Source organism: Bombyx mori, chromosome 16, assembly GCF_030269925.1.
Source record: "Bombyx mori chromosome 16, ASM3026992v2".
Lineage (NCBI taxonomy): Eukaryota > Metazoa > Arthropoda > Insecta > Lepidoptera > Bombycidae > Bombyx > Bombyx mori.
The window spans coordinates 13,167,720-13,187,490 of NC_085122.1; the positions used below are offsets into that span (position 1 = coordinate 13,167,720).

The window sequence follows — 19,771 nt, forward strand, 5'->3', positions numbered from 1 at the left end:
GGTGGGATTTGCTAACAGCTGCCCGAGCGCCTCCGAAGGAGACCAAACAACTCAAGAGCAGCTGCTTCTCGAATAAATCTACTACCGGATCGTAATCGCGACCCGCTGAGAAGATCCGGCGAGAAACTCAGCGAGCTGATGCATGGGGAGTTGCAGTAGAGTGTGGTGTGTCTCTACAGCCGACAGAGCGGCGAGTGGACAGTGAGTGTGGTGTGTCCCTACAGCCGACAGAGCGGCGAGTGGACAGTGAGTGTGGTGTGTCCCTACAGCCGGCAGAGCGGCGAGTGGACAGTGAGTGTGGTGTGTCCCTACAGCCGACAGAGCGGCGAGTGGACAGTGAGTGTGGTGTGTCCCTACAGCCGGCAGAGCGGCGAGTGGACAGTGAGTGTGGTGTGTCCCTACAGCCGGCAGAGCGGCGAGTGGACAGTGAGTGTGGTGTGTCCCTACAGCCGACAGAGCGGCGAGTGGACAGTGAGTGTGGTGTGTCCCTACAGCCGGCAGAGCGGCGAGTGGACAGTGAGTGTGGTGTGTCCCTACAGCCGGCAGAGCGGCGAGTGGACAGTGAGTGTGGTGTGTCCCTACAGCCGACAGAGCGGCGAGTGGACAGTGAGTGTGGTGTGTCCCTACAGCCGGCAGAGCGGCGAGTGGACAGTGAGTGTGGTGTGTCCCTACAGCCGACAGAGCGGCGAGTGGACAGTGAGTGTGGTGTGTCCCTACAGCCGGCAGAGCGGCGAGTGGACAGTGAGTGTGGTGTGTCCCTACAGCCGGCAGAGCGGCGAGTGGACAGTGAGTGTGGTGTGTCCCTACAGCCGACAGAGCGGCGAGTGGACAGTGAGTGTGGTGTGTCCCTACAGCCGACAGAGCGGCGAGTGGACAGTGAGTGTGGTGTGTCCCTACAGCCGGCAGAGCGGCGAGTGGACAGTGAGTGTGGTGTGTCCCTACAGCCGACAGAGCGGCGAGTGGACAGTGAGTGTGGTGTGTCCCTACAGCCGACAGAGCGGCGAGTGGACAGTGAGTGTGGTGTGTCCCTACAGCCGACAGAGCGGCGAGTGGACAGTGAGTGTGGTGTGTCCCTACAGCCGACAGAGCGGCGAGTGGACAGTGAGTGTGGTGTGGCCCTACAGCCGACAGAGCGGCGAGTGGACAGTGAGTGTGGTGTGTCCCTACAGCCGACAGAGCGGCGAGTGGACAGTGAGTGTGGTGTGGCCCTACAGCCGACAGAGCGGCGAGTGGACAGTGAGTGTGGTGTGTCCGTACAGCCGACCGAGCGGCGGGTGGTTACCGTCGGGTGCGCGCGCGTAGTGTCGCAGCGCGGCGAGCACGGGCAGCGCGACGGTGTGCGCGCCCGCCGCGTGCACGCACGCGTACGTGTCGTCCGTGCACTGCAACGCAACACTCACTACCTCATTATAAAGTCACAATCTTTATTTATTTATTTTTCACCGTGGAAGTTAATCGTGAACAATTATTAAGTACGTATTTCATTAGTATTTCAAATTCAAAATTGGTACCCGCCAGCGGGATTCGAACACCGTTGCATCGCTACATACGAATGCACCGGACGTTTTATCCTTTGGGCCACGACAACTTCTATTCGAGTCGAGCGGACGAAATTCAACCGTATCCCGCACAACATAGAGTTTAAATTCGTTTCGCGTTCACATTTTCTTATTTAGTTTTGTTATTGAAAAAAAAAGGTTCATTAGTTTCAAGTTTACTAATAATAAACTAATAATAGTAGACAGAGTATTCAATATTTTCTTCTCAACTTATGAATGAGTTCACGGTCCCCTTGATATAATAGGTGGATATTAGAACGTTCACTGTTTTGCGGCAGATATAGACAGAATAGTGGTGCGAGTTTCAAGATAATTTTTATTTTCGATCTTTTTTTATTTTTTTTATTTCCCTTGTAGGCAGACGAGCACACGACCCACCTGATGGTGAGTGGTTACCGTCGCCCATGGACTTCAGCAATGCCAGGGGCAGAACCAAGCCGCTGCCTACCGAAATCTCTAATTATTGCTTAGGTGGGTGGACGAGCTCACAGCTCACCTGGTGTTAAATGGTTACTGGAGCCCATAGATATCTACAACATAAATGCGCCACCTTGAGAGATAAGTTCTAAGGTCTCAGTATAGTTACGACGGCTGCCCCGCTCTTCAACCGAAACGCATTATTGCTTCACGGCTGAAATAGGCGGGGCGGTGGTACCGCTACCGCTACCGCTGTCTTAAACTGAGAAGTCGCTTTGACGCTGTGGTGTTCACGAACTTCGGCGACTTACCATCTAATGAGCTATATAGTAGTGCCGGTACCTTGATCAGCTGCACGGGGTAGGGCTCCGCGTCGGGCTCCGGTACCACGTCCAACTCCACGGTCTCCACCACGTACAGAGCGTAGCCGTCTCTGTCGCTCTCTTCTTTCTCGCTCTGAAAGTAAACACCAACCTTACATTTAAAAAGAAAAAAAATTGATTGTTCCCAGCACAAAGCAATTGACGTCATAGATATATAGATTTGCGGTAGGCAGCGGCTTGGCTCTGCCCCTGGCATTGCTGAAGTCCATGGGCGACGGTAACCACTCACCATCAGGTGGGCCGTATGCTCGTTTGTCTACAAGGGCAATAAAAAAAAACGGAAAAAAAATGGATTGTTTCCAGTACTAAAGCAATTGACATCATAGAAAACACACAAAAAATAATTATAGATAAGCAACTCAAGCACTCAACAAAAATGTTTACGGGCGTCGGCCACTAGATGGCTTCGTTTCGATTAGTTCCTCATTGATCCTGTAGATGGCAGTAACATTACCTATCCTATATTTTATTTTTAACAAAGGATTTTGTAAATTTTCAGAAACCACAAATTCGAGAAAATTTAATCAATTTGTCTATAACAAATAAACACTTGTATGGTATTTTAATTTTTTATTTTCTGTGTTTAGTTAAGCAATAATGAAATGCCTTAACTTTAATAACATACGTTTAGGGGTATCCGCTACAAGTTGTCACTAATTTCCATACAAAAAAATATTCGTCTTAAAGTATCGTAGGGCTCTGATTGAACAGTTTCCGATTAGAGATGACGATTGCCGACAATTACAAAAATTTCAAAGTTTTTTTTTACTGCCCGCAGTGTAGCACAACCAAAGTCGGCTGCGACGCGGGTCAATGGCCTCACGGTTTCGTATGACGCGAGTCATTAGTTTCGTTTTTATTAGCTTCAGACGTATGTATGTTTGTAACGAAATCTTTGAACATGATTTTGACCCCTTCAAAACATTGGATTAACTCGAAATTTGGTATACTTATTATAGTATATTAAGGACCGATGACAATTTAATATTAAAAAAATATTGAAAAAAAATATTGACAAAATTGGAATTCAACTAAAAAATTAAAAATAAATAAAAAACTAATAAAATAGTGAATTATAAATAGAAAAATATAGAATTATATAGAAAAATAGTAAATTAAAATTTTGAATTAAAAATCCTATGCTTTTCTTTATAATCAAATCATTTTTTCTTACACTATTTTTAATTCAAATTTATTGAAATTCATTTTCTATTATTTAGTTGGATTTTCTATAAAAGCGTATTTTGTTAGTTTTTTTAAGCTATTATTTATTTTAGGGTAGATGTACTTTTATAAAATTGACATAGACGACATTTGGTTAATGTAGTGTAGTCCGGGTACACAATACTCACATTTGGTAGCAGCAAGCAGTGGTACAGAGCGGCCGAGGAAGTCGCGATGACGACCAGGGGGGGGATGTCGCTGCCCCCCATGCACAGGATGCAGCAAGAGTCCGAGCCGTAATTGTCGTCCGCAGGGGGATATATGGCGAGGGGTCCAACGAGCTTCGGCTGGAGTGGACTGGAAAAGTAATCAGCTTCTGTGATGTAGACTTTTTAGGGTTGATAAGAAATCTCTAAATGCCATCACTTTTTGGGAGCATTTCGAGCCGTCGTGGCCTAAGGGATAAGACGTCCAGTGCATTCGTGTGGAGCGATGCACCGGTGTTAGAATCCCAGGCGGGTACCAATATTTCTAATCAAATACGTACTCAACAAATGTTCACGATTGACTTTCACGGTGAAGCAATAACATCGTGTAATAAAAATCAAACCCGCAAAATTATAATTTGCGTAATTACTGGTGGCAGGACCTCTTGCGAGTCCGCACGGGTGGGTACCACCACCCTGCCTATTTTTGCGGTGAAGCAGTAATGCATTTCGGTTTGAAGGGCGGGGTAGCCGTTGTAACTATACTGGGACCTTAGAATTTATATCTCAAGGTGGGTGGCGCATTTACGTCGTAGATGTCTATGGGCTCCCTACTTAACATCAGGTGGGCTGTGAGCTCGTCCACCCACCTATGCAATAAAAAAAATCCTCATCCTGTTCCACTAACGTACTCCTACTTACGGTCAATACCTTCATACTAGATTCTCTGGATGAAGAATTCACGTGATATGTACCTTCAGACATATCTTTGTATTTGGTTATAATACGTATTAAACGGTATGCCTATTGAAAAGACTTCTCAAAAGCCTGAATCGCGCTAACAATATAAACAACTCTTTCAAATATAAAAACAGTAGTTTCGAATTATAACGTTCGCATCGTTCATAAGGTTTTTGATCATCAATTGATTACCTTTTATTAGTCAGATCACAGTCCATCATGTAAATTTCTCCATCGCCCCTCAGGATCAGGATGTGCTCCGCGTCAGGCGTCGGCGTGAAATCCACTGCAGTGTCTCCGAGACTGTCCAGAATCGTCTTGCCGGCGAGGAGGCTGGTCGGTTTCGGACCAATAGAGTATGTCTTCACCAGCTTCGGACCGGTTTTCAAGGTTACATTGTACAGTCTGAAAGGAATCATTTGAGTTTTTCAGTTATTGGGTCTTCTCTTTCATTTTTGAGGTTAGCCCCAATAATTTCCCGAAAGTTCGATCGGGAGATTTTGTACATTTTATAAAAATATTAAGAAGGCATTCGGTAATTTCTAATTATACCTCTTATATGTGAAACTTTGAGATCTTAAAAGGGTTATTGATTAAAATATACCTTGGCGCCATCTTGATCAACGACTTATTGCTGGTCGATTCAGTCTATATTACTAATGATTCACCCTGATATTGTTTTTCAATATTGGCCTTCTAAACGTAGCCTGGAAGTCAGGCCGACAGGCTTTTTCAACCAGCTTATATTAGGAGAAGATGTAGCGTTACAAGCCTTACTTAAGCGTGTAAAATAATTAAAAAAATTACCTGATCGCATTATTGGAGACTAAGACCAGTACGTGTGATAGAGATATCGGATGCCAGTGGACCCTGCGAATCTCGCCAGTCGTGTACAGGAATTTCTCGTCCAGACTATAGCTCCTGGAATGGACAATATCAATGACAGTCTAATGTGGCTTGACAAGCTTTATGCTGTGGTAAGTTAAGGATGACTTGAAGGTAGAATCATACGATTTGGAGATCTTTTGATGTATAAAAATCTTCTGTTTTCTAAATAGCGTATTTAATTTGTCTACCATAGAAACTATCACCTACATATACAAATCTATAAACGATATGGAATAGTGAGTTTGGTGTTTGTTGTGAAGAATGTGTGATGTGGACGTCAGCAACGCCATGGGTACAGCCATGTCGCTTTGAATCTACCTTTTATATCAACCCGTCAAACCTGGTCACTATATATACACTACCGTTACCGGCTCTTTACAACCACAGGTTCTGCGCTACCTGCTACTAGCAGGTTCCCGCGACCTTCGACAGGTCTGTCCACCTTGTGGGAATCATGCAAGGTCTTCCGGTTATTTCAACCAATATAAATATTTTAATATATATGTAAGTAGTACTCCTAATTATCATACCTTTACTCTTTTCGTAAGGATTTTCCACCAAACAAAACAGAATAACTAATGATATATACTCATATTTTATGATTGCCACGTAGGTCATCGGTGCCCTACGCGGCGCGCTAAAGTAATTATATCGATTTCTATTACTAAGCGCCCGGATTGCCTAGCTTTGCCTTCTTTTGTTTTTAATATATGTTTTAGCTTTTAACTCTCTTACAAATAGATTCATTCTCAGTATCATCGTCTTTTCCAGTGTCGACTAGATATTTAGTAACAGAAATCGACATAATTACTTCAGTGCGCTAAGTAAGGCACAGGTTACCTGCAAGGCAGTCAAAGAGTTCAAGACATGTAGGAAAATTATCAAGTGGTATTAACGTAAAGAGCCATAATAGGAAGAGGTAGACCTAAGAAGAAATGGATGAATTGCGTGAAAGACGATATGTGTAAGAGAGGAGTGAGCGAAGAAATGGTATATGATAGAGGAGTATGGAAGGAGAAAACATGTTGCGCCGACCCAGGTGACTGGGAGAAGGGCAGGAGAATGATGATGATAATACCTTTTTTCCCCTACCTATGATGATAGCCTGGAGAGGCTATTTCAGCTTCACCTTAACATGTAGGTGAGCTCATGGGGCTGAAACCAGAAGTTTTGCTAACATTGGCCCTAGCAAGAGCAGTGCTTCGCAGAATCTACCCCCCGATCGGAAACGCGACCCACTGAGAAGATCCGACGAGTTCGACGAGGACGGTGACCGGTGCTTGTGGCACCTAAAAGCACTGTTAATGGATCAGGAGGATCCGTATAATACCTTGGCATTTCGCACTGGTTCTTTTTCGTTTTTATTTTTGATTAAGCGCAGAGCGTGTAGCCATCGTGCAGCGATGTAAACTCGATCCGTTACACATCGGACAATCCGATTAGGGGATGCAAATTGGACGTGTAGCGAGACGGAATCCCGGCTGCACTGTTCTAAATACGACCTATTGATCATAATTGGACGGCTTTTCGCGTGTCGTTATTTAAACATTCAACGAAGAAATATGATTTTGTTTCTTTGTGTTCTTGAGAAACTCAATATAAATTGTTTTATGATTATGTTTTCTCATTCATGAAGAATATTAGAATGAATGAAATGAATCAATTGCACTATCCTCCATATTTCAAAGTGGTGTTTTTTATGCACTACATATGTAACTAGGTACTGCTCATCTGTTTTGAAGTAATTGCATGCAAAATGCAGTAGAATGTGGCTAGCCATAAGAAAAATGCAGTAGAAATTGTCACATCACTATTTGATTTTTCTGCCAATTTTATAGCAAAAGAAAAAACTTTTCACTATAGCCAACAGGTTGCAATAGAAAACTGAATAAAGGTAACAATAATTCCATTAAAAGTTCAGTAGTTTTCGATATGAAAATGAAGCAGAGGGTTTCCCAGCAGGCACTGGCTCCATGGAAGATCTCTTTGTACCAAGAGACACCATCAGCGTTTCATAATGGGCCATAAAAAACGAAACAAAGACTTAAAGAGCCCAAACCTTTTACAAATGCAACGATTAATCACTTAAACCCAAAAACCTAAAAAGAAAAAGGGCACGCACACACAAACAACACACACGCACACACGCGAACAAACCGTAGCGACTGAAACGTAACGTTATTAAATATACGAGGTATTCCGGAAACAAAAACCGATAAAAAACGCCGCAAAAGGATCTGATCCGGTTCAGGAATAAAAAAAAAAAGAAATATATTTAAGAATCGGACAAAAGGCCTCGACCGCCGTTGGTCTCCGAACGTGTCCAGTTTTTTTACGAGCACCACAAGCCCTTTTGTCCTTCCGGGCGCCTCTTTTTTAAATAGATCAGGCCGAGCCAAGGACCGGCGTCCACCCTGAAATATTATTGTGGATTTTTCTGCTTGGCATTCATAAATATTTCCACGGGAACGATACAGGGAACATAGAGCTGGGATTTAGTCGAATCGGCGCGGTATTATGAATTCGTTTTAATAAAATATGATACGATAAAGCCTCCGCCTCCTTTCCCTTTTTTTTTTTTCAAAACGCGTCCGACCTCTATTATATTTTGTTTAATTTAAATATGAATAATTAAATTTAAAAAGGAAATCTCCCGGTCTAATGAAACATTTTTGTTTTCGAGATAATGAATTGAAAACACTGGGTGTCGCCGCCTCGCTCTTTCGTATTCATAACGCGAGTGTTTTTAAAAAACAAGGAGAAACAAAACATATATATATTTAAATGTATGTATTAATTATGAAAATGAATATTTTTCCATGTCCGTCTGACCCTTGCTACGTACGCCTCGCCTATACGTGAAATTGTTTGTAGAGAAACGGAACGCGGCCTTTTTAATTATCTGATATTTTTTATCGCGTCTCCGTGAAAGTGGCTTCGGAATTAATTAAACGTACCGCCATATCTGCGCACTAATTTAACAAAACACGTTCCGTTTTAAAACGAATCACGTATTGGGAATATACATGGTCGAAGCGTCCTCAAACGCCTTCAATCAGCCACACGAGCGTACGATCAAAGGGACTCAACAATAAAAACCGGAGAATATTAAACAAAAAGCATCGATCCGGACCGCGCCGACCGCAAGGGATTAAAATCGTAACGAACGAACGAAAATATTCAAATACAATACTAACAAATTGATACAAACACTCATTAGGTCCGGAGCGGTGAAGGCGACCGGCGCGCGAGGGGTCCGCTCGATCCGCGCCGACATTACAATCCACATCCAACGTACAAATATTATCTAAAATTCCTTCTCATTTATAATCCTTTTGTGTCCTCAGAGCGGCGTCCTCCGTCAAATCCCCCACCGGGTGGGAGGTGGGGGTGTATTTTTATATTTTTAATCGCGCCGCGCATTATCCAAATGGACATTGGCGACGACCGTCGTCTACATGATAAATTCTCCTTTCGTTCGACACCAGAGCTCGATGTTTTGTTTCGTCCCTTCCGCTTCCTTTATTGGTAAAAAAAAGTCATTAATTACGTAGTAGATTCGTCTGTCTGTGACTGGCGTTCTTACTATTAAAAATGGTTCGCCATCTGGGCCCTTTGGTACCGGTTTTTTCGCGGTAAATGAAAATTGATTGTGGCAATCTGGTGATCGTTTGATGCAGATCCGAATTTCTATTCATTAAGTTAACGTTTTTCTTTCTCTTCGTGATCGATGATTCGACTTTGATGCATTGAGAGTTTTTTTCTCTCTCTGTGGATTCCTCAAAAGAAAATGACTGATTTAGACCTGATTTCGGCGAGTCAAAAGTTTTATAGGAGAACTTGATACTGCAGCCAATGAGTCAACTATTTAAAGGGATATCAATGATGATTGTTTATACGCTTGGAAGCAACTTCAGCGTCTTCGATTCACGAGTTGCTGCTTCCATATCGCCCCATCCACTGTTCTCACTTTCTGAATTTGAAAAAATCGTCGTGGCCTAAAGGATGAGACGTCCGGTGCATTCGTATGTAGCGATGCACCGGTGTTCGAATCCCGCAGGCGGGTACCAATTTTTTTAATGAAATACATACTTAACAAACGTTCACGATTGACTTCCACGGTGAAGTTATAGCATCGTGTAATAAAAATCAAACCCGCAAAATTGTAATTTGCGTAAATACTGGTGGTAGGACCTCTTACGAGTCTGCACGGGTAGGTACCACCGCCCTGCCTACTTCTGCCGTGAAGCAGTTGTTTGAATTACGCATATTTATTTACTATAGCCAACCGTCTCTAACGTGCAATATATTTAAAATACGACAAATCAAGTGATTTTTTAAATTCATTCACGTTACTTACGGACACTTTAAAATATTCCTCTATAAAACATAAAAACGACTAAAAACCATTCGTGTACCGCTACGTAGAATGAACACACATAAATTACAACAGAGATTCAGTACACTGTATTACTACGGGACATTTCAGACCAGAATTCGAGAACTTAACGCACTCCTAGTTCGGCTGCATCCGTGCTCGCCTCTCGAGCGAAAACTATCACACTGTTTGTACGTCACATATGTTCACGAGTACTCATAGCAGTGCACTTAAATAGTCAATCTAATGAGTGTAAAATTGGAGCGACTCTGTTAATTCACAGCGTAAATAATATCTTCACAGTAGGTCGCGTTTCCGATCTGGTGGTAGATTCTGCGAAGCATGGCTCTTACTAGAACGTCAGGTTTGAGCCCTGTGAGCTCACCTACTCGCCCGGTGACGCCGATATGGTCCCTCAAGATAATCAGATTATATAGAAAAAAAAACCACCACTCTGCCTATTTCTGCCGTGAAGCAGTAATGCGTTTCGGTTTGAAAGGTGGGGCAGCCGTTGTAACTATACTTGAGACCTTAGAACTTATATCTCAAGGTGGGTGGCGCATTTACGTTGTGGATGTCTATGGGCTCCAGCAACCACTTAACACCAGGTGGGTTGTGAGCTCGTCCACCCATCTAAGCAATAAAAAAATAAAAATAAAATATATTTGAAATCGTTGTGCATACTCCGATTTTGAGACTCTCAGCATATAGTCCATGTATATGTATTTTTTTATAATTAATAGACATGGTATCAAATATTCATAGTCATACATATTATGCTAGGTTAGATAATCTGTAAATGATCATTGTCTATTATTCAGAATATATAGGTTCCCCTCGACCGGTCGTAGTTGTTTAAATTTTCTAGTTCTCATCTACTCCACTTCTTTTCTGTCTCGAGCTTTCTGATGACCATTCGTGAGCCCGACCGCTTTTGATATTACTCTTAATACTATTGGTAAAGAAAAAAAAAGTTATTATTGATCATTGACATCAGCAATATCAGGGTCAAGACAACCAAGTTGCTACCTTTTGCAGAGTACTCTCCGCAAGCCCCATTTGAAGAAGAACATAGCGCTCAGGAAACATTGTGCAGTGGAGTTCATTCTAAAGCTGGTGTGTGGTAAAGAGATTTTTCGAAACCTACTGTCCATGAACTTGATGGTCCATATAGAAGAAGTCTGATCCAGTGATGAGCAGTGCCATGGTAAAACGAAGATGAAAGGATCATCTTGAAAACTCATCGAGAGCACATCTTTTTAAATTATAAGAGGATATAATTTTGTTAGTCGCATTCATGTTTTGATGTCTATAGGCACATTTATAATTACAGTTTGCGTAATTTCTGGTGATACGACCTCTTGTGAGTCCGCACGGGTAGGTACCACAGACCTGTTTCTGCCGTGAAGCAGTAATGCGTTTCGGTTTGAAGGGTGGGACAGCCGCTGTACTGTAAAACTGAGACCTTCGATCTCATATCTCAAGGTAGGTGGCGGCATTTGCATTGTGGATGTCTACGGGCTCCGGTAACCACTTAACCCAGGTGTGCCGTGAGCTCGTCCACCCATCTAAGCAATAAAAAATCCCATGCTGCCCTAAAGACCGAATCCCATTTAGAGCTTGATAAAAGTACGTTGATGCTGTGGAATAAATTCCCCTCCACATTGGAACTTATATGGCAGGTCTCTTCCAACTAAAGCTAATTGATCATCTCATACCAATTTATAGCAAGCACAATTAAATTAAATTATTAGCTCATCGGAAATGGCGTTGGATAGGACACACTCTACGGCGCAGCGGAGTCAACGCAGCATCAATCGCGTTTGAGTGGCAACCGCTTGGCAGGAGAAGACCTGGTCGCCCTGTACACACTTGGCGACGCACCGTAGAGAGTGAGATGAGGACTGCCAACGTGACCTGGAGTGATGTCAAGGAGCAAGCGCAAGACAGGGTAAAGTGGAGACAACTTGTGAGGGCCCTATGTACTAGCGGGATACCCTAGGACTACAACAACAACAGTTAATAGTGAGCCTAAATCCTACAAAGCTTCTCGCTTAGGTCACATTCCCAGCATGAAGCAAAACGAAAACTAGAGTAGGGTTTATGATCACGAAACACCGAAAACTTTCCCAACATTAATTTTTAGCGTCGTCCCGTACCCTGCACTTTTTCATAGAGGACCAGTATTAAATAGACCGAAAAAGAATGTATTTTCTATATGCAAAACAGGATTCCCCCTACGACCGGTCCACCGTTATAATAGGATCGTCTGTAATAAGGTTGGCGGAGCTTGTTCCGCGACTCGTCACAAGTGGAGGAGGTCGAGACCGGTAGTATCATACGTGACATTCATTTGAACACGTGCCAATGTTTTAATCTTGTTTATATGGTTCCTAAGGAACGTGGATCTCCATGACGACCTGGAACTTGACTCGGTCAGTAAGTATCTACAGTCGGCATCATTGCGCCACTTTGAAAAGGCGGAAAGACGTAAAAACCCTCTTGTCTTGGCCGCCGGGAATTACATACCCGATCCTGTAGACCGAATGATAAACAGTCGACGTCGCCTTAAACACGTCATTACGGATCCTCCCGATCCATCAAATGTGCTTTTAGGTACCACAAGCACCGGTTACCGCCCTCGTCGAAGGGCTCGACGAGTGAATTAACCCGTAGACACAGCCCACTGAGTTTCTCGCCGGATCTTTTCAGTGGGTCGCGTTCCGATCTGGTTCTGCGAAGCACTGCTCTTGCTAGGGCCAGTGTTAGCAACACTCCGGTTTGAGCCCCGTGAGCTCATGTCAAGGAGAAGCTGAAATAGCCTCTCAAGGCTATCATCAACTTAGGTAGGGAGAAAAAAAAACTTGTTTTTATTAAAGCAGTAATAACAGGATCCTTTGAATGACTATCTCCTTTCTAAATTCTCCTACACTAATTTCCGTTAAAGTCTTGCAATACTTTTGCACGTACACTGCAAGAATTTTCTACCGGTTTCTATCAGGTGAGAATAGCGATATTAGAACACTAATGAAGCTTTGATCTTATATCTCAAGATGGCCGGTGGTGCATTTAGCTCAGAAGAAAAAAGTCATACGCCAGCCTTCCCGGTAGCAAAAAATAAATACACACATATATTAATGCGTTTTGGCCATCCCTGTTTCTATACAATTTCAATTCTGCCATTTAATATATTAGGCGCGGTATTTTGATGTTTTATTGGTCGGTCGGATTACGTTTTCATTTAAACTTTATTTTTTTATGTAACGGAAATTATTGGAGTTCTTGTCCGTTTTGTTTCGGAGGGGGATTCGCTTTTTATAAATCGAATTATTGCTTACTTATCGTTGGAAGCGCGTCACGATTGGTCTTGTCTATTTATGCCACTCGACTCTTAATGGTATTCTTTATTGCCCTTGTAGGCAGACAATCATACGGTCCCCTTGATGGTGGGTGGTTACTGTCGCTCATTGATGCCAGCAACATCAGAGACAAAGCCAAGCCACTGCCTACCGTTTACTCTTCGCAAGCCCCGTTTGAAGAAAGACATGTCATTTTAAATTAACGGACAAGCTATCATTAAAGTAGGATAAATAAATGATTAATTTTAACGGCCGTCTGGTGTAGTGGTAAGTGACATGGTCACTACACAAGGGGGGGTTCGAATCCCGCCAAGGGAAGATATTTGTATGATAAATATAAATGTCTTTTCCAGGGTTAATGATGTATATTAAATATATGTATGTGTATAATAAAAATCTTACATTTATTTCCGTTATCTGGTACCTGTAACACAAGTTCTTTACGAACTTAGCACGGGATCAGTTAACGTGGCGTGATTGTTAGTAAATATTTATTATTATTATTATTATTTATGGTTTGTAGTAGACAGTATGGTGATGCGTGTGTGTACCTAGTCGCGTTATGCCTGCCTACGTATGCACGCTTCAAACGGAACATAGCTTACGGGTAGCTACCATAATTCTGACTATTTCTGCCGCGAAACAGTCACGCGTTCCGATAGAGAAGCAGCCGTTATTAGACCTCATGTCGGGACCTCATGCCAAGGTAGATGGCGGAATTCACGCTGTGACTGACTTATGGATAACTAGTAACGACTTCACACCATAAGGGCCGTGAGATCGTTAAACCACCAACGAAAAAAATTTTTCAAATAAAAGTTCGCGTCAACTTCTTTTATTGTGTTAGTGAAATAGATTAAAAGTTAAATAATTAATAAAAACACAAAGAAAATGCCCAATTTCCGTTGCGTGTTTTAATAACGTCATAATTACAAACCTCTTACGAAGCACATGATAGTTCAAGTTCAGTCAACTTTCACCGTGACCTTCAACAATAACACCTTGCGATAAAAGTGCAATATCAAAACTAAGTAGGCATTGCTTGTTCATTTATTCAAATAAGAAGTTATTCCAGAGAATTAATTATCATCATTCTCCTGTCCTTCTCTCAGTCACCTGGGGTCGGCGCAACATGTTTTCTACTTCCATACTCCTCTATCATATACCATTTCTTCGCTCACTCCCCTCTTATACATATCATCTTTCACGCAATCCATCCATTTCTTCTTAGGTCTACCTCTTCGTTTATATCCTTCCACATTCATAGTTAACACTCTCTTACCAACCTCATTTTCATTTCGTCTCATCACATGTCCGTACCATCCCAAACGCGCACTTCTCAGCTTCTCTGTCACAGGTGCCATTTTTAGACTTCCTATAAGATATTCATTAATTATGAGAATTAATTTATTAATTACTAGCGACCCGCCCTCGCTTCGCTTCGGAAACTGTAATTTATTATTGATTTCTCCACTATTTAATGGATGTTATTATACCTTATTATATAAACCTTCCTCTTCAATCACTTAATCTATTAAAAAAAAAACCAATCAAAATCCGTAGCGTAGTTTTAAAGATTTAAGGATACATTGGGACAGATATAGGGACAGAGAAAGCGACTTTGTTTTATACTATCTAGTGATATGAGAGATTATAAATCGAGAGTTGAAAAAAAAAATTACAAACATTTTTGACGTTGAAAGTTTCCGTACTCCGAGACGCCGACTAAAAACGGAATCTGTTTTGAACGTTGACGTAACTTCAAACTGCGTCAAACGGTTGGGAAAATGCGTGAAGTGCGCAAAACGCGACAAATACCGCGACCGCGCGGCCTGTGTCGATGGAGCACCGGCCACGTGAGGAATTGTCTCAGCTGTGTACTACGATTCATAGCACTTGATACTTTAAATATTTCTATACTAATCTCTATATATAAAAATTAATTGGTGTTCGTTAGTCTTGCTAAAACTCGGGAACGGCTGAACCGATTTGGCTAATTTTGGTTTTGAATTATTAGTGAAAGTCCAGAGAAGGTTTAAAAAGTAGATAAATATGAAAATGCTCGGATTTAATAAAAATGTAAATTTCGTTTTTCCTTTGATGTGTTCCCCGTCGGTCTTTTATTTATCGATTGAGGCACTACGAAGTCTGCCGGGTCAGCTAGTAATATTATAAAGCTGAAGAGTTTGTTTGTTTGAACGCGCTAATCTCAGAAACTACTGGTCCGATATGAAAAATTCTTTCAGTGTTAGATAGCCCATTTATTGAGGAAGGCTATAGGCTATATAACATCACGCTAAGAAAAATACAAGCGGAACACCAATAAAGAATGTTTCAAAATCGTTTTTTTCCCTTTTGAGAGCTTCCGCTGCGTGCGCTGCAGTATATGGTAAGGTTGGCTTGGCTTACTATAACGTTTTTTATGCTAACCAAATTTGTTCTAAAATAAAGCATTATTAACTATTCCACGCGGACGAAGTCGCGGGCAAAAGCTAGTTTATTAATAATATTTATTACTTTTGGGTTTCTACGGCACTAGAATTTTCACAGAACGCATGATGGTTGACCGTCGGTCCTAATGTTCATCATGGCGAACTGTTTTATTATTGTAGATCAGGAGACACAAGTCAATAGCAATTAATAACGGTTACATAGTACAATTATTCACTAATATTATACATGAAAATGAAGGGGTTTTCCTAATCGAATCTCATTACAAAGAAGAAAAATCATTTGTAACTACAATAATGTAATGTTATCATTAGATTACACAAATCTCTAGAAAAAGTATTTATCCACTACTGAAGAATAATATCAGTATTGAAATAAAACTTACGAACATTTAAGGAATCTTCGTAAGTTTTTTATCACGAAAAAAATGCAATATTCCAGTTTATCAAATGCAATATTCCAGTATGGTTTCGGATTCGAAATAGTTGTGGCCTAAAGGATAAGACGCCAGGTTTATACCTATCAAATGATGCAACTGTGCCGGTGTTCAAATTGCGCAGACAGGTATTAATTTTTTCTAATGAAATACGTACTTGGCAAACGTTTACGATTGACTTCGACGATTGAACAATGACGTCATTCGTATTTAACACAAAGTTAGCTTAGTTTAGTCATTTCTGGACGACATATATAAATGAGTAGCATAAAGTATTATACATATTCAGGCAACTTTATTATAGCAAGTATTTTTTTATTGCCTAGATGGGTGGACGAGCTCACAGCCCACCTGGTGTTAAGTGGTTACTGGAGCCCATAGACGTCTACAACGTAAATGCGCCACACATCTTGAAGTCATATTGAAACGCATTATTTATACGACATTTTGAATAAAAGTTACTGGTGGTAGGACCTCTTGTGAGTCCGCACGGGTATGTACCACCACCCCGCCTATTTCTGCCGTGAAGCAGTAATGCGTTTCGGTTTGAAGGGTGGGGGCAGCCGTTGTAACTATACTGAGACCTTAGAACTTATATCTCAAGGTGGGTGGCGCATTTACATTATAGATGTCTATGGGCTCCAGTAACCACTTAACACCAGGTGGGCTGTGAGCTCGTACACCCATCTAAGCAATAAAAAAAAAAGTTATAAAAAGTATCAAACCGTTTAACTTTACGTAGGCCATTATCGTGACCAAACAACGATCACTTCGGTCCGTTTGCGGGGCAGAGCTTCGCATTTTTTCCGCACTCCTTTTTTGCAGCTCGTACCTCGCCTTCACCCGTACGCGGCCGCGGTCGAAACTGTTTAATGATTTGAAAAACGTGTTCTATCAGCCTTTACACGGAAACAACCGAAAAAAGCCGACAACAAAGGGTACGAAGTGCAAATATAGACTCATCGGTCGTCGTTTTTGCGGTTGCGAAAGCGTTCCGAATTTAAAATTCGTCTTTATTGCGTGCAGTCATAAAGCGTGCCGTTTTTCGTTCGAGTATCAAAACTGTTCGGTTTAAGTACACGGCCAGATCACATCGGCAATTTATTATATTTTGGCCGTTCGTGAATTTACGATTATTTGGACTGACGACAATGGCCGACCGCGATTGGTGCGATTTTTCTAACGCCGATATAATAAATGACCTGATGATCTCTATAGAAACGATTCGAATGGATTCTCCCGGTGAAATATTAATGTCCGTTCGTACATTTATTTTTGCAGTTCAGTAATTTTACGGGTAAAATTTATTGTGAATTATTATGAATTGTTTTTCGATTGTCGAAAGCTTACATTCAATAGATCTCAGCCGATCTTCGAGACAAAAAAATACTTATACAACTAAGAAGGTATTTTATTGCAGGCAGCTAGTAAAAAATAGTAAAAATCAACAAAAATTTAGCCACACGGACTGATCCCTTTAAAGATTAAACACGTAGTTGGCGAACTAATCCTATTCTATAGATGATGACTGTAGTTCTATTGAAGATGCTTGTCTTATCGCATTTTGTCTAACATTAGATTCTATGGTTAGCAAAGCAGATGGCCACTCCAATGTAAATGCTCACTATTATTATTTACTGGTGGTAGGACCTGTTGTGAGTCCGAGCGGGTAGGTACCACCGCCCTGCCTATTTCTGCCGTGAAGCAGTAATGCGTTTCGGTTTGAAGGGTGGGGCAGCCGTTGTAACTATACTGAGACCTTACAACTTATATCTCAAGGTGGGTGGCGCATTTACGTTTTAGATGTCTATGGGCTCCAGTAACCACTTAACACCAGGTGATCTGTGAGCTCGTCCACCCATCTAAGCAATAAAAAAAAATAAAAAAAAATAAGGAAATCTACTAAACTACTAGTAGCAAAGGGGGTTAAAAGGTGACTGGGTTCTTAGGCAAGAAAAATGGTAGATGCAGTTTGAGAAGAGGGTGATGGCACACTGATAGCTATCTTTTAATTAGAAATAGTTTCTATTCTAAAGTCTTTGTACTAATATGTATGACTATTCTATAGATGACGACTGTAGTTCTATTGAAGACGCTTGACTTCCCACAGTTTGTCTAACGTTAGATGGTTAGCAAAGCACATGGCACATCCAATGTAAATGCTCACTATAAGGAAATCTACTAAACTACTAGTAGCAAAGGGGGTTAAAACTGACTGGGTTTTTTGGCAAGAAAAATGGTAGATGCAGTTTGAGAAGACGGTGATGGCACACTGATTGATAGCTATCTTTTAATTAGAGATAGTTTCTATTCTAAAGTCTTTGTATTAATATGTATGACTATTCTATAGATGACGACTGTAGTTCTATTGAAGACGCTTGACTTCCCACAGTTTGTCTAACGTTAGATGGTCAGCAAAGCACATGGCGCATCCAATGTAAATGCTCACTATAAGGAAATCTACAACACTACCAGTAAGTAGCAAAGGGTGTTAAAATGTGACTGGGTTCTTAGGCAAGAAAAATGGTAGATGCAGTTTGAGAAGACGGTGATGGCACACTGATTGATAGCTATCTTTTAATTAGAGATAGTTTGTATTCTAAAGTCTTTGTACTAACATGTATGACCGGTGATTCGATTATTGTAATTGTTGTATACAGTGGCCACAGAGCAATGGCTCGTGCGATCAAAACAATTGAAGTATTAATGAAAAAGGCGACTCATCAAAAACCGTAATAAAAATTTTCGGACCCCGTGTTTGAAGCCATAAAACACAGCGGTCAATAAGGCACGTAAAAATTTTAAATGTATATATTTTACATATAATATATTGTGCACGGCATGTGAGAGGGGTGGCGCGTTGTTACAGTTTTCAGTTCTCGTTTTAATTTAAAAAAAAACATAAATGATGTATGTGTGTGTGTGGCTTGGTGGACTTATAGACTTAGAAATTTATTTGCGCGATACCATGATATGTTTTCTGAGCATTTTACAATAATAGTTATAGGTGTTTATTGTATGAAAAAACATTGATGGAGTGTGTGAATGACGATATGAGAGAGAGAGAGAGGAGTGAGTGTTGAGATGACGGCTGATAGAAGAGAATGGAAGAGAAAAATTAGTTGTGCCGACCCCACCTAGTGGGATAAGGTGGAGAAAAAGAAGAAGAAGATTGTATGAAAGAAGAATATATAGCCTTTTAGATGTGGGTCCACTTTCTGTTATTTTATTTCTCACAATAGCGGCCTTACCTCTCAAACTCACACATTTTAAAACATCATAAATGCTTCTCATAATTTTTTAATTCAAATATTCATGACTTGTTACTGGTGGTAGGACCTCATGTGAGTCCGCACGGGTAGGTACCACCACCCCGCCTATTTCTGCCGTGAAGCAGTAATGCGTTTCGGCTTGAAGGTTGGGGCAGCCGTTGTAACTATACTGAGATCTTAGAACTTATTATATCTTAAGGTGGGTGACGCATTTACGTTGTAAATGTCTATGGGGTCCAGTAACCACTTAACACCAGGTGGGCTGTGAGCTCGTCCACACATCTAAGCAATAAAAAAATTAAAAACTTAAAGTACAAAATTGTACGCTATATTGTTCATAATTAAAGTAAACAAAATAAGTCACAACGATTTTTAATATTCTGATTAAATGTAAACAATGAATGTAATTAAAAAATAATTCTCGGAGACTAATCTGAGACATCCCGTCCTTTTGAGATTATGTCGAACAGATCGTATTAAGAATAGAGCGACTTTTTACGAAAGATTTTATAATTTC

At 41.2% G+C, this 19,771-nt stretch overlaps 1 protein-coding gene across 1 annotated transcript in view; it reads right to left on the reverse strand.

Annotated features, from left to right (window-relative positions):
• Positions 1-19,771, reverse strand: part of LOC101737898 (nucleoporin 88) — a 151,380-nt gene that overhangs the window by 12,599 nt on the left and 119,010 nt on the right. Inside the window, exons 3-7 of the mRNA XM_038016510.2 lie at positions 5,278-5,391; positions 4,663-4,875; positions 3,712-3,880; positions 2,319-2,432; positions 1,283-1,382 (exon numbers count right to left, since the gene is read on the reverse strand). Of these exons, the coding sequence (XP_037872438.1) occupies positions 1,283-1,382; positions 2,319-2,432; positions 3,712-3,880; positions 4,663-4,875; positions 5,278-5,391 (710 nt within the window). The remainder of the gene's footprint in view (positions 1-1,282; positions 1,383-2,318; positions 2,433-3,711; positions 3,881-4,662; positions 4,876-5,277; positions 5,392-19,771) is intronic.